This window comes from Populus euphratica, unplaced genomic scaffold (genome assembly GCF_000495115.2).
Source record: "Populus euphratica unplaced genomic scaffold, PopEup_1.0 scaffold475.1, whole genome shotgun sequence".
NCBI classification, from domain to species: domain Eukaryota; kingdom Viridiplantae; phylum Streptophyta; class Magnoliopsida; order Malpighiales; family Salicaceae; genus Populus; species Populus euphratica.
The window spans coordinates 192,287-208,127 of record NW_011500195.1 but is presented as its reverse complement, the minus strand read 5'-3'; the positions used below and the strand labels follow the sequence as shown (position 1 = coordinate 208,127).

At 31.1% G+C, this 15,841-nt stretch overlaps 2 protein-coding genes across 4 annotated transcripts; both read right to left on the bottom strand.

Annotated features, from left to right (window-relative positions):
- Window positions 1–655: 655 nt before the first annotated feature.
- Window positions 656–5,169, bottom strand: LOC105111776 (uncharacterized). Of its 3 annotated transcripts, none has more exons than XM_011007229.1 (9): window positions 4,918–5,169; window positions 4,091–4,164; window positions 3,570–3,695; window positions 3,346–3,451; window positions 2,843–3,025; window positions 2,055–2,136; window positions 1,328–1,560; window positions 1,024–1,080; window positions 656–895 (listed from the first exon to the last, which is right to left on the bottom strand). In XM_011007229.1, exons 2-9 carry the CDS (start codon window positions 4,103–4,105, stop codon window positions 834–836), a joined length of 864 nt encoding a protein of 287 aa, XP_011005531.1. In that variant the 5' UTR covers window positions 4,106–4,164; window positions 4,918–5,169; the 3' UTR covers window positions 656–833. The 3 variants fall into 3 exon arrangements, with proteins under 3 accessions (XP_011005531.1, XP_011005530.1, XP_011005529.1); XM_011007228.1 differs by having other exon boundaries at window positions 2,055–2,217; window positions 4,091–4,141; window positions 4,918–5,166; XM_011007227.1 differs by having other exon boundaries at window positions 2,055–2,217; window positions 4,918–5,165.
- Window positions 5,170–5,848: 679 nt separating this feature from the next.
- LOC105111775 (ubiquinol oxidase 2, mitochondrial-like) lies at window positions 5,849–8,574 on the bottom strand. The gene is made up of 4 exons (XM_011007226.1): window positions 8,052–8,574; window positions 7,557–7,685; window positions 6,491–6,979; window positions 5,849–6,373 (listed from the first exon to the last, which is right to left on the bottom strand). The coding sequence occupies exons 1-4, from the start codon at window positions 8,427–8,429 to the stop codon at window positions 6,314–6,316; spliced, it is 1,056 nt and encodes a 351-aa protein (XP_011005528.1). The 5' UTR covers window positions 8,430–8,574; the 3' UTR covers window positions 5,849–6,313.
- Between the last annotated feature and the right edge of the window lie 7,267 nt (window positions 8,575–15,841).

Genomic DNA, 15,841 nt, shown 5'->3' with positions numbered 1-15,841 from the left:
TTGAGTTTGAAATAATTACTGAAAAAAGGTTATCAAATTATGATGAAACATTGTGGCCTGACATTATTTGATTCCCATGGAACGCCTATTTCTAAAGTAACCATGGCAAATAAAAAACAGTTCCTGTCTGCGTCGATTCTTTACCCAGAAAAAATGTCTGGTATCCTATCATTGGGATACCAGAAACTTTCATGTAGGTGTCATAAACATAGTCCTTTAGAAATAGGGTTGTTTGTATTCGTAGTGAAGGTGCGGGAGGAAACGGTTTACTTAAGGCGTTGAGGATTCAGGCGCCCAAGCACCCTTCACATGCACTTGTAGCAAAGTCTTATAACAAATATTCTACTCTATAACAGGGTAAAAAGGGATCAAAGCTAAAGTTATTAGCTTCCAATATCCTTTAATTTCTGTTCAAAAATGCATTGCAAAATTCTACCCACAACACCCTATACTACCTGCAATGCAATGCGGGTAAAAAAGTTAACAACCCTGATAGATAATAAGTTAATTTTATTAAATGCACGCTTCAAGTTCTTAATTCATAAATAAAAACTTTCTGGATGTAAAAATATATTAATAATGTCTGTATATTTTTTTATTGCATTAAAATTATTTTTTTATTTGGCCCGCGGCAAAATGCAGGTGAGTTTGCTTATTAGAAAGATAAAATATAGCAGAAGGCTTATTGATGCCTGCCTTAATCTGCTTTAAGGTTTCAAATTCACCCTAGTGCACTAGATCCCTCTAGAAAGTCAAGAAAATTAGGGAAGCTTCTCGAGTTCAAAATAGATCTAGCTAAATAAAAACTAGGGCTAAAACTGTGAGGGCTTCACTTAAGATTCTTCTTCTGATTGAGAGCTTGCAGCAGGAAAGGTATCGACAAAGAACTCCTCGACTGATGCAAATAACAAAAAAGTTAAATAAAAAATCTGGAGATAGAGTGATGCAAATAACAAAAAAGTTACATAAAATATCTGGAGATAGAGTGAGTCTAAAACACGAATGAAAGAACTGGCAATTTACCATTGTCATTTTGCTCCAAAGGATCAAGCAATCCAGTAGAAGTGGAACCTGAATACGCTGTTCAGCATATGAAAGAATAACATGAATTATGCAACTCAACAAATAAAAGGGGGATTTTTATCATATTATGTTGTGAAGTCTAATGCAGTTTTTGCTTAATTGCTGTTGTTGAGTTTCCTTAAGCCAGTTAATGATTTGATAGATGAAACAGTGTATTACTTGGAAATAATTTAGAATGATACACACACACACCATAGCAGACCAGCACCACGAAGAGTTTCAGAATATAATGTGTTTGTCTCACCTTCTACCAAGTTATTGGAGCTAGCATTACCAGGTCCAAGTGGCACCTGTCTTACACTTTGCAAATGAGATAACTCAGCAAATTCAACAGCTGAGGGGACCACACTCTCTTGTATCTCTCTTGGAATGAAAGGAAAATGATCATGGGATGTAACTGATACAGGACTTGGAATCTCTGGCTTCATAAAAGGATGGTTAGGCTCTATATCTGCTGCGTTATTGTCCATTGTCATCCTTCAACAAACAGCAGAGCAGTAAGATCACCACAGCATAAACTAAGTATTTATATTATTCGTAATACATCGCTTGATAATTTGTATGACCTCTAAACCTTCCAGTTCAATCTAATTTATCAATATTTTGTATATCTACACACACATTTATGGATTTCAACTTTGTTTCTGTTTTGTTACTTGTGCGACAAGATTCATCAAGTTCCAGGCAAATCAACAGTCACAACATAATGCATGGATGATAATGAAAATTTCTATGGAAGAAGCATATTCCAGAATCAATGCAGATTTATACTGTTGAGAGTATATATCAATAACAATAGCATTTAGAGCACACTGAATAATAAGCACAAGTGCAAAGGTATCATTCATGAAACACCCACATGGCAACTTCCTATGATATCACCAATGTAATTGTATGAATTACAAGCCACATGAGCATTAAACATTAAGAAGAGAAAAGACAAGAAACCAAGACTGAGAAGGAAGTCTCACCATATCCCATAATTCATCTGAGTTGAGAGGAAATTGCCACATTCTGGGTTTTCATATGCTAGGTCATAGTTGGAAATGGTGCCTCTAGAATCATTCTGGTAATTACTAGTTGATGGAATTGGATGCTGCTGCGGAAGGGTATATACCTTATGTAAATGGTTAACTGTGCTACAGAAAAGGAGCAAAAAGCTCTAATTCAGAAAAAATATCATGATAAAATAGCAATAAGGATTTTTACTTGCTGGAAATAAGTGGCATGATGAATAACAGCTTGAGAATAATTAGACAACCTAGTGAAATTGTATATGTTTTGTGCTTGGATGTGGTTTTTTATCTTGAAGAAAGTTTTGGATTGTGTTTTATGTGCCCAATAAGAGATTCAAAGTGTCTAACTCTTAAGCACTCCTTTGGCCACCTCTTTGTAATGTACATGACTATAGAAATATCATACCATCAATACCATAGTTATTCCTTTCGATCAAAAGATTTCTTCAGAATTGTCTGTGCAATTAACAATAAGCCCCTTGCATACCAGTGCAAAAAATGAAAACAGCGGATGTGCTACCAAGCTAGGGGGTGAAGGTTGATTTCAGGGCATCAGACGCCCCACTCCAATCTTCCATTCAAGATAATAAAATTAGGCTTTACAAATAAAGGCAGTAGAGAAAAATGTTGAGAGCATATTTTTTCTATCAGCATATTTTTTTCAAATTTATTCAAATGCCAACTTGTATTCTTTAACTTTATTATGCTTTTGATACAATATAATATTTATGCCATAAACGTACCTGGCATGTGCTGAATGCCTTCCTGCATGGGAGCCAAGGGAACCTCCCGAGGTGCAGCGTAACTCAGCAAATTGTGGTGATTCTCAAGTAATTCATTGAACTTTGCAATTTGTCTCTTCAAAACTAACTTTGTGTAATAGGCCTTAAAAAATCCTGCGTTGTCTTGCTCCAATCTATTCCATACTAGGAAAAAAAGTATGTTGGAGCTATTATATAAAAAAATATATATAATATTTATATGAGCCATGGATTCATGCACTTAATCCCAAAGATAAGCAGCAGATAAAGATAGCATGGAATAGAAGAATAGGGGAAAAGGGAAAGATTATCATTAGCAACACTGGATCACAATGATATAATATCAGCCCAGGCACTCCAATGATAGAAGCACCATTGCACTAACATCTCATTCTTTTTGTCCATTTATCGAGTGATGACAACCAAGCACCACTGTATGTAGAAGAGAAAGTAAGAAGACATGTAGCGAGGAATGAGTGATTTACCTATGCTTGTAAAGCCAGGCTGAATTCTAGCTTGTTCTAAGAGTGTCTTAACCACTTCATCTTTATTCATATAAAGTTGAAGACACCTTTCGATCAAATCTTGGACCTACACAGCCAATTATATAAAAACAAAGCAAAAACATAGAATGATTTATCTCAATTGCAATCTATAAATCATCAAAACCATAAACTGATGCAGATGAGCATCAAATGCATTCTCTTACAATTTTAATTTCTCTACATGGTGAAGCTGTTCTGCTGTTTCTAGCAATGGACACTGAACCAGTACCCACACCAAGAGCCACAGGTGTCATATTTTGTTGGTTTCCTATTCTTGCTTTGGCCGGATGCTGTGAAAGTTTATTTCAATTAGTGATCCAAACCAATAGGAAACAAAATAGGTTTAATAGCGCTCAATTATCTTCACTTGGCACTGCAATGCAAGTAATCTGGGAGGGGGTTTTCAATAATTGGAAATGCCTATTACTTACCTAGCATTGTCTGTAGTTTGCTTAGAATAATATTTTCAACAGAAATAAAAAATGTTCATCGTGGCCAATAACTCCGTGTGTATAACCAGCCCAGATTCTTACTAGTGTTCCACAACAGAGATGAGCTGGGACAGCACTCAAAGCTGGTTTGCTACTAACTACAACATTAATACCATATGACATAGGACTTGAAATAATTGACTGATTCCTTTAAGAAAACAGACAAAGAAAGCACGAGTTGATGAAGTCAATACCTTTTCAAACTTCATTTTAACTCGGTAATAGCAAGGATCTCTCCTGATGCTGTAAAGGAAATGTATGGTTACCTGAGTTTGATAATATAAATTAGAAGTTACATACATACATATATATACACACACACACACATATATATATATATAAAAAAAGAAAAATGATTCTTCGAATTCTACACAATTATAAGTTTTGTGCCTGAAATAAATAAGATTAGTTCAAAACAAGGAGATTTTTTTCGTGAACTTGATAAATAACCAAAATTCAAAACAAGGATTAGAACAAAAAAATCACCTGGAATGAAACAAGATTCAATTTTTTTCTCTCTTGCATTTTCTTTAGCAACCAAACAAAGCCAGTACCAGATAATGGCAAGAGATTCAAAATTAAGATTATCAAACAGTAATTTAAGCCATAATCACATTTAATTAAAGATAATGAAAATAACAATTAAAGGAAGTTGAAGATTCTAATTTTCATTCTGTCATCTTCTAAGCAATCAAACACATCCAATCCAGCAAAAAACAGCAAAAAGATTCAAACTTTGAGTAACCAAAATTTAAATTCCTCACAGAATATTTTTTTATTTCCTTTTCTTATTCACTTCATAAACAACCAAATGAAGAACTCAATCAAATCAACAACTCATTGAAGTTCATAATCCCAATTTTGTAAGCAACCAAACACACCCAGCTCCCCCCAAAAAAAAAAAAGTTTGAACTTTAAATCACCCCAGATTACATCACCCCAGATTACAAAAACTTGAGAATTGCCAACAAATCACAAAAAATAAAACCCTTGAAATGTTTATGTTCACAAATATCTTACCTCACTAGTATTGAAAGACGGTTAGTGGCCAATGTTGGCCAGCCACTACAAAAAAGGAGGAGTGAGAGTGTTTCAGTTCTAGCTTTCTACGTCTCTCTAAAGAGTGCAACTGAACGTTGGTCACTATCTAAATAAAGAAAGAAGTGACATTTTCTGGGCTTGTTTGCGAAATTCTTGGGCTTTCTTAGCCCAAAAAACTTTTCTACTGTAAATTTTCTTACCAACCAAACATGACAGAAGTTAGCTATCAGTCCCCGATATTTTGAGATTGAAATTAAATTGTTATATGTGAACAGTATATATTCATCCCGTCATGAGATGATAACCGGTGATCATTCACGTATAATCATTGACGAAAACAAGCGTGCTAGTGCTCAACTTTATAAAATTCAACGAATGTAATTTTATAAATAATTTTGATAAAAGATTTCAAATATTTTAGTAACTTGGTTTCCATCTTTGACTGGATTCTTGGATTCATATCCGCAACATATTAGAGTAATTGAAATCCTTCATAACTAGTTTTCTATTTTGGTTTGGATGCATATACGTAAATTTATTAATTGTCTATTTATTTTTGTATTTTAAAAATATTTGAAAAAATTAAATCTTTTTTTTATTTTTATTTTTAAAAAATTATGTTTTTATATTTTCTAATATTTTAAAGTGATGAAATATTCCTTCAATGCTAACTTCAATGCATTTCTTGACAATAGGAAAAGGAGGTGCTATAATAATCTGATAATTAATAATCATCATGAATATGACACATGCCTAAGAGGAAGGAAAAGGAGGCCAAGATGGCGGCCGGAAGTCAGCCGTACGTGACGCCTGATGGCGGCGGAACAGCTAACCCGCGCAGCAGACGAGTTGGTAGTTTTTTTTATTTATTTATAAAAATATCACGTTGATTTAAAGGGCAAGGGAGTCTCTAGCAAAAAAATATATATAAAAAATCAAAAAGCTCCTAAAACATGGCTGAATGTTTTTTCGAAGAATCTAAAAAACAGTGAAAATACAGATATGTCTCTAAATGATTATAGAACGACAAATTAACCATACCGTTACAATACAGTAAATCAAGAAACGTGTGCAGTGGTTTTCCCACTGTAACATGCATCTTATCATTAATAATCATCACTCGCCGCCATTGGTGCCTGAACGTTAAGGGTCACGGTCAAGATGACGAGTACCAACCACCGGCCGATGGTGATATCCAATACTAGCAGCCACTATGATTGGTAGCCGGGGCCCCACAATTCTAATCAACCACCTCGCCGTTCCACCAATGACCATAAATTGCTATTTAAATTTCATAGCATAATATAACGTCGCACAATACCACAATAGTTAAAAAGTGTCAGCCTGTCTCCTGGCAGCAGCCGCGAGTAGGCATTTTAGTGATAACCAATAGGAGCAGGAGCTTCTTTTAGTTCACGTCCTTGATAGTGTATGTCCTGCAATTGATTCAAGAACAACGGATAAGAATTTGGAGAGAAGAGCGGTCTTAAATGAAGATAAGGGTTCAAGAATGGCGAATTTGAACAATTTCAATCAGATTCTTAATTAATTACCGATGCAAAATGATTCACATCGCGGTGATGGGCCTCATCAGCTCTCACAACCAGAACAACATCGCGGAGGGTGGCGTTAGGAGGCAAGCGCCAGTAATCAACAGCAATGGCAGGAGCAGGAACATTCTCAATGTTGCCTTTGTCCAACTCCTTCAGGAACTCGGTGTAGGAATGGATAGCTTCTTCCTCGAGGTACCCCACCATGCGATGAGCGAATTTGGGGGAGATAATGTAGCCAAGGAAGTAAGCATTCAAGAAAACACCTTGGACAGTAATCACCAGAGCGCGCTCATACCACCTGGGCTTTGCCACCTCCATGAATGTCATAAGATGCATACGCTCGTTTTCAGCCTCGTCAAGAAGTGTTTTGATCCATCCTCCACTGTGCTCAAATCGCCTCAATGACTTGCAGTGTAGCAGCATGCCTCCTACCATTCCTGGCACTGCTGCCACAGTTTCTAGCATCATTGCACGGCAGCCATACCTCCTCTGTTACATGCACAAATAAGACCAAGTTTTTAATACATCGGCATTCATTCAATTTTTGAATTGTAAATCTTACAATCTTTTGTAGGTAGCAAGATTCACAGATAGTTGTTTTTCCTTGCAAAACATAGGAGAATTTAGAAATCTGATTCCTGATTATTTAAGAACTAGTCATCAAATTTATGACCCACTTGCAATATGTTTCATGGATGATCATCCGGCAGGAAATCTTTCCTAGATCATTTTTCCCTGAAATCTTCCACGAGCAATTTTCATTCCGCAGATACATGCCCATCAATTGGCCTCTGATACTATATTTCACACAACAACAGAGGGCTAGCATTCTGTATTACCTTAAAAACCAAAACAGAAGTCAAGCTTATGGCCCAATAGCACCATTTTCATGAATGATCGTTCAGTTTCGTTAACAAAAAACAATCTTGATAATTTGGAGTGAGGGTATTTGAACAGACACAACTTAATGAATCTAAAGAGTGAGAATTTGCGAACTCTTTAATTAAATTGATCAAGAAGAACAAAAGAAAACAAGGGTAAAGTGAAGAAATTGAACTAATCATACCTGAAAGAACAGATCAGTGGGCAATCTCAAAGCCTTGACAGTCCAATAAGCCATTTTGTCCAAAAAGGTCGCTGGGACATGATGTTTCTTCAGGTCAATTGATAAATCAGCAGAATACGTCTCCCATGGCTTCAATTTCATAGAACAAACCGTAAGTACAAGATCAATCTTCAAATCCCAAAATGAAAAGAAAACATGTACTGAATTCCACAAGATTTTTTATGCATATCTAGTCCAGTACTGATCCTCGCCTCACGGACTTGAAAAGGAGAGCAGATCTTCAACCTGCTCTCCTATACCACCCTAACAAGGACAAAAAGTTTCCCAATAAACAAAGAAGAAAACTTTTTGACCAAGAAAGCAACTTTGATTCAAGAAACCAAAACCATACATTAAAAAAAAAAAGAAGAAGAAGAAGAAGAAAAAAGGAAATAACCCATAAATCTTTATCAATATAAAAACCACAAAAATATGTAAATAAATTAACAATCTTACCCTAAAGCAATTCCACTTCCATTCAGCCCCATCTTCTTTAGTAACCCTACTAGGAGGAACACCCCAGTAACTAGCAATCTCTTTCTTCTCCTCTTTATCACCACCTTCCACAACCGGTTGGGTTTGCTTCATCTCCGCCTTCTGTTGATCCTTCTCACCGAAACTCATAGTACTTCCATGCCTCACACCAAAAACCGAACCACGAACCCAAAATTCACCAATATTCTTACGCGCAACATCACCATGAAACCCCACCGCTTTGGCTGTGACTGCCTCTTTGGCTATTATGCCACGATAGATGGCTGTTGAGAAAGAACGTGAAACCAACATCATGGAACTCGCCAGCTTGACGCCTCCGCCACGGCTTGCCATCATCATCTTGATGATCAAGAATGCCACGAGATGGGAAGTTTTCTTTCTTCTTTTTTTTTTTTTTTCCTTGTCGGTTTCTTTGGTTAGAAAGTCAGCAGAGATATAAAAGACAGATTTAGAGGGCGTTTTTGTATTTTTGTTTCGACTTTCTTTTGGTGAGGTTTAAGGAAGGTTTATGTAGTAAAAAATTATTGAGTGTTGGTGTCAGATTTGTATTGTAGCTACAGACACAGTTTATTAAGATGCTAATATGAAATTATATATAGGCTATTGAATGGGAAAAAAAAGCCTTGATGGTGGGGTGTTTAGTCTTTTTCTCTGTTTATTAGTCATTAAAATATTGTTTGGGTTGTTTAATTTTTTTTATATATAATAAAAATATTATTTTACCAGCCAATAAAACAGCTGTTGAATAAGAATTTTTTAACTTCTCATAAATTTTTAAACCATTATTGGGATGTTAGACAAGTTTTTTCTTTTTCCATTATAAAATATGTTTTTGGCTTTAGATAAGACAAAAAATAAGTTAACATTTGGGGATACCTTTTACTTTCCAGTCGGTTTTTAGGATAGTCAGTATTTAAAAATTATATTTTTAATTTTTCAAAAAACCTAATAGCTTGTGTTTAGTATGTGATGGATAGTGTCCATGACATTCAAGTTGTGTATATATAATATCATTCAGTAATCAAATATAATTTTAAATTATTTTTATATATATTATTATATTTTTTTTATATGGTATGGCATGTGATGACAAATGATAGTCAGATTATCTCTGAAAATTTCTTTTTTTTTCTTTTTTTTTCTTCTGCTAAGTAAAGTGTATAATTATCTTTTTTATTTATTTTTTAATTTTAGTCCTTATTATTTTAATTTTTTATTTTTTCTTATTCCTTTTATAAAAGCTTTTTTCTTCAATTTAGTCATTCAATTGTAATTTTTCATATGTTTTATTTTTCATTTCATTCCCTATTCTTTTTATTTTTAATTTTTTCCCTGGATCCTTTTGTTAACTATTTTTTTACTTTTAATTTCATCATTCAATCAAAGTTTTTGTTGTTTTATTTTTTTCAGTTTAATTTCCATTCTTCTGATTTTTTTGTTAAGCTATTTTCAATTAAATTTAACCCTCTAATTAAAAATTTTTGTTTGCCCTCTGATTTTTTTTTTTTTTTATTTTCACTCTCATTTTTCTTAGTTCCATTTGTTTGATTGATTTTTCCTCTTAGTTTTATCTTTTGATATTTGATTTGTTAGGGATCCGGTTTTGTGTGCTTATATCTTCATGCATTAGTTTTTTAAAGTATTAGTCATTTTCTTTAATTTTTTTTGTATGGATTTATTTTAGTCTCATGATATAGGTTGCAGGTTTTGTATTTCTTTTTATAATATAAGCTTTTAAAAAAATTATCTTGTTGATGTTAGAGTTTTCAAAATATTTTTCTAATTCATCTATGTTTTTTGTGTTTTATACAAATAAAATTTATTTTCAAAATAAAAAATATTCTTTTTAAATAATATTTCATATGTGTACGGCCTTGCATAATATTTTTTTAGGATGTAGGCTTATACAATTAGTTTCATTTGTGTTTATCTTTTAGGTCATGAGTTTTTTATGATATGAAATTATCTTTTATTGATTTAAATAAACAAGTTCAGTGAACATAGTTGGATGAATATTTTATTTTATATGATTGAATATCTTGATCTGCATTTATCTTTTAAGTTCAGCAAACAAAATAAATCAATCAAATATATTAGCTATTAATCAGCTTCTAAATATCACAATTCAAACCTCAAATATAAAAGATTCAAGATTTATATTATTTTTTTATTAATGATAATACAAAAGGAATAAAAAAAAAAAAGAATAACCAAACTCATTATATTTGTCAAGAAATTATGTGATTTAGTATCCCAGTGATATTTTTTAATCAATCTATTTTTATCAAGAAAATTATATAGTTTTGAAACTTGATCCAAAATCAATTTGGGACAATTCTTTGATCACAAGTAAATTTACTTTTTTTATTTTATAAAAATTATGAAGATGCATCACTTTGAAAAAAATAGAAAAGAAAAAAAAAACCAATGAGTTTTAACTAGGGTTTTTCCAAGTTAACTAGGTTGTGGGCAATTTAAATTTTTGATATGTAATACCCAATCACTTCTCCAATTATTTTTGTTGAAATTCAACTCGGTCTAGACTTTGGCTAACCTAAATTATGGTCAGCTTATAATTTGCGATAACGAATTAATCAGAACACCATTAAAGATATTTAACATGAATTAATCTTTAATTAATATTTCGACTTGTTGTCTGTGTGTCTATATATATATATAGACACACACACACACATACAAGAAACTAGTTGTCGTGCTCGCTTGCTGCCACGGGCTTATGGCATGTTTGTGCGTTGTCATGAATTTATAGAAAAAATCATAAAAAAATTTTAAAAAGTTATATGGAGAAACATTATTGCAATCCATAATGTTTTCAAGAAAAATTAAACTACAAAACTAAATTATCAACCAACTTAATATTAAAAAAAATAAAATAGAAAAAAATAATTTTAAAAAAATCATAAAAAAAGGAAAAAAATCATGTAGGGAAACATTGCAGTAATCTATAGTGTTTTATGAGGAAATATATAATTATAATTCTCAACTAACTCAATGTTAAAAAACTAAAATCAATAAAGATAATTTTAGAAACATTTATAAAAAAATGAAAGGAAAAAAAAACAATGCAGGAAAACACTGTAACAATCTATAGCGTTTCATGGGAAAATTTATAATTGCAATTTTTAATTAGCTCAATATTAAAAACAATAAAATCGATAAAGATAATTTTAAAAAATATTATAATAAAAAAATCATACGGGGAAACACTTTAGCAATCAATGGTATTTTAAAGAAAAAACTACAAAACTAAATTTTCAACCAGTTTAGTATGAAAAAAATAAATTTAACAAAGATAATTTAAAAAAAAAATTGATAAAAAAACATGTGGGGAACCATTGCAGGAAGAAAAAATCATGTGGGGAACACCGTAGCAATCTACAATATTTTTATTTTTAAAAAACAATTACAAAGATAAATGATCAACCAGCTCAACATAAAAAAAAAAGTAAAATTAATAAAAACAATTCTATAAAAAAACAAAGAAAACAGAAAAAACTATATGGAAAAATACTATAGCAATAAACAATATTTTAAAGAAAAAACTATAATTCTATATTCTCAGTCTGCTTAATATTAAAAAAATAAAATTGATAGAAACAATTCTGAAAAAAAAAAAAGAACACAATTTTGGAGAAAAAAGAAAAAAGAATAAAAAATAAAGAAAAAACACATGTGGAAAAAGTTAAAGCTAGATTTTCAATCAGCTCAATATTAACAAAATAAATTCAACAAAGAGAATTAAAAAAACCACATGGAGGAATATTGTAGCAAAACAAAAACCATGTGGGAGAAATATTGTAGTAATCTACAATATATTTTTATAAAAAAACTATAAATTAAATTCTCAATGAGTTTAATATGAAAAAAATCAAAAAATATTATTTAAAAAAAATCATAAAAAAATTATATAAAAAATATTATGACAATTCATGATTTTTTTTTTAATGATAGAGCTAAATTCTTAATTAATTTAAGGAAAAAACAAAAATAATTTTAAAAAATATATAATTTCTTTTTAATTCAGGGCAGTACAATGATAATAAAATGCATGGGAAAATATATATTTTCCCCAGACATTTTAAAATATAGCTTTTATAATCGTAATTTTAAAAAAATTATTTTATAATAAATATTTTTAGTTAAAATTGATATAATATTTATATATGTTTGGTTAAAATTGTAGTTAAAATTGAGATTGAATAAAAAATAATTTAATATGCTCCATTAATAATACTTTTTAAATTGAGGTTATAAAATAAATAAAAAATATATATTAATATTTATGTTTTTAAATTTAAATATTTTAAAATTAGTTACTAATATTACATCATGAAATAATAATATTTTATATAAAAATATTTTTTATTATTTCATTAAATCATCTACAATTTCATTATGTATAAAATTCATCCGATAAAAACTACAGTTTCCATTATTTTTTGAGCATATAATAAAATTAGATAAAATATTATTATGTAAAATTAATATTATAATGCAAAAAAAATATTATTTACATTACAGTGCAAGTAAATTGAATTTATTATAAACCAAATTTTTTTTAAAATCTATTAAAAAAATAAATTATCTGAAAAAAAACTATTATGTAAACAATGTAAATACTAAAATTAAATTAAAATTTTATTAAATTATTTTTAATAAATGGTACAATTTACTCGTGAATAGAGTAAATAAATTGTACTACTCCCTGAAACACTGAAAAAAAAAAACTTCGGAGTTGCCTCAGTAAAAATTGTTTGAAGCATAAATTATAGTGATTCCTATTAAAAATAAATTATGTTTTTATATAATTAAATATTTGTTTGGTTGTAATTGTTTTAAATAGATGTAACTACGCAAAAAAAAAAAAAAGGGTTTTAAATAAATGTTTTATGTTTTTAGATTGTTTTTATGTACTAATATTAAAAATAAAAAATATTTTAATATATTTTTAGATAAATAATATTTAGCATAATCTCATAAAATCAATAATTTTATTAGTTCAATATTTCAGACTCTAAATACTAGGTTTTTCAAGTACTGTAGGTTCAGGTTTAACAACTTCAATTATTATTGTTATTAAGAAAGAAAAAAAAAAGAGACTGTATCCCAAAAGAAACAGCATTGCAAGCAACTCATATCGCCGCAGAGAATACATGAGACAGGTGACGTTCTGGTTTGGTTGAACTTAGGCCCTTTCTCCTTCCTCTCCAAAACAAGAACAACTAAGGTCTATTGGTTTGACGATTAAACATAAGTAATAACAACAATACATATATCCTCGTAAATAAAAAACTATATAAACTCCCACCTATTTTATCCAAAGATTCACTTTAAATTTTCTTTCTCCTTGTAAATAATTTTATATGGTGTTCTCGAAAACCGTATACTAAAATTAAATAGTCTCTCTAATAACAAATAATTAGCTGCATTCCAAAGAAAAACATAACAAACAAGAAACCTATAAATAGGAAATAGCGAGGATTTAAACTTTGATTAGTTTGAGAGAACATGGAAAAAGCATTCAATTTTACCCTTATATTTGTGTTAATTATGTCACAACCCAATTTTTTATTTTCCCAAAATTTCTTATTTTTCATGTAAAAAAATATAAATATTTTTCTTTCAAAAAAGAAGAAGAACAAAAAACAAAAGGTAATGCTTTAGATCAATCAAACATAATCTTCAAAACATCAGGTGGATGGATAATTTAAGATTTTATTAAAAAAAATATTATAAAATAAATTAAAAATATGGTCTGGATGTATAAATTAAAGATTTGAGGACCAGTAGGAATGATATTGTAAAGTTTAACAATTCAATTTTAACAAATAAATATTTGATTAAGAAAAAAGTAAAATATGAGAGAAAAATTACAAAATAGAAGAAGCCAAGGGCTCAATCGAAGTTTGAATAGGTTTTGGCCAAAATTGAAATGTTTAATAAGTTTAGGGATGTAATTGAATTTTTGGATTGATTTCATATTTAATTGAAGAAATATGGAAGTCTAGGAGTAAATTCAAGTTGAAATTGCAAGAAATAAATATCCAGGAGCAAAATGAACAGGCATTAAGGTTCTAATTGTTTAATTGACTTAGTCAAGGGTGAAATGGAAAGAATTAGAATTTTAAAGAGTCAGTTGGGGACTGAATTGAATAAACCCAAAATAAAAAACCATTTTATAAGGAATATTGAAATTCTAGGGGTGAAACTTAAAATTTTATAAAAGATAAGGACAAATTCAGGCTTAATTGAAATATTTTTGAAGTTAAGGGGGCAAATTGAAAAATGACTTTAATATGACCTAAATCCCTCCTAGAAGACGACTCGTCTTATGGTTTTCAATCAAGGACTCGATTGATATGTCGTTCTAATATTATTAATTTTCTTCTTCCTTTTTGAGCCAGAAAAAGCTGCCCGAGAAACCAAAAAAATGACTTTGGGTCAACCCAGTCTCCCAACCAACCGCACCAAATCTGTCCTAAATCATAGCCCAGATTACCACCTCTTAATCTCACATGTTTGATTTGTTTCCTTCTCCCCCACGATGCTCCTCTGACATGAAGAAACCCCATCTTCAACGGTCTAATAATGGCAGGAATGTTGGTGTCCTGTTTTCACCAAATGCGGCACAAGATTAAGACGTTGAGAGGATCTCATTTCCTTTTTTTTTTAACGGTGATCAACAAGATCAGAGGGAAGGGGCGGGTTTTTTGGGAGGTGATCCCATGTTTGTCCTATAAAACCGAATGGAGGCCACTGTTAGCAAGGGAGGAGAGGACCGGGGAGCTTCAAGTTTTTGACCGCCAGCGATCATCAACCCTTAGAGAAGAGAAAAGATCACCTTTCAATTTCATTACACACACACACACACACACACACCAGCCTCTATCCTCCACCATTACCCACGGTCTTATTGTCATTTCAACCCTTCCTCACGTACGGCAGCAAAACTGACCTAGCAACGGTGGCCATCACAAATTCCATCACCATCTACCACCCTCTCCTCCTTCCATCTGCACATCCCATGTTCTCTCATCTGAAAAGGAGTTTCAAAGAATAGTCCAAGATTTGTCTCGTCTTGGCGTTTTCCTCCGGGATTCAAGGCAATAAACTATAAAGAAATTCTAGCGTCGTGTGGGCATATTCAAATAATCACCAAAATCTTCACTGCCGTGACAGGCACGTAGCTCTGCAACCCTCACTTCATTATTTGAATCTAAGATCAATGTTATGCATGCTTCCTTTCTTGACTTGGTGTTTGAGCTAAGAGTAGAGAAGAGTCTAATATAAAACAAAAACCCATTCTTTGAGTTAATCATGGTTAAACAAGAAAGCTTGCACATTACATTGCTACTTTTTTCCTTGCTTATATAATTTGATGTATTCTTCAACATTGCATGCTGCCATTCCCTTTAAGTTGTTTAATGAAAGACTTGGGGCCTTGATAAAGGTAGACTTTTATTCTGTGGAACTTTATTTCATGTAGCCGTTGGAACTAAAAAAACCTGACAGCCCTATTTGTAACATGCATGTCATCTATTTTTTAAATAATACATTTTCCCTAAAAAATATAAAATATTTTTTTTAAAGAAAAACTTATCGTGACATCGGATAAATTGGATAACAAGTAACTTGAAAAAAGTTAATTACTTAAAACTCCATCTAATTGGATTATGTTAACTAAATGCGATGAATTTTTTTTATTTTTTAAAGAATTTTTATTTAGAGAT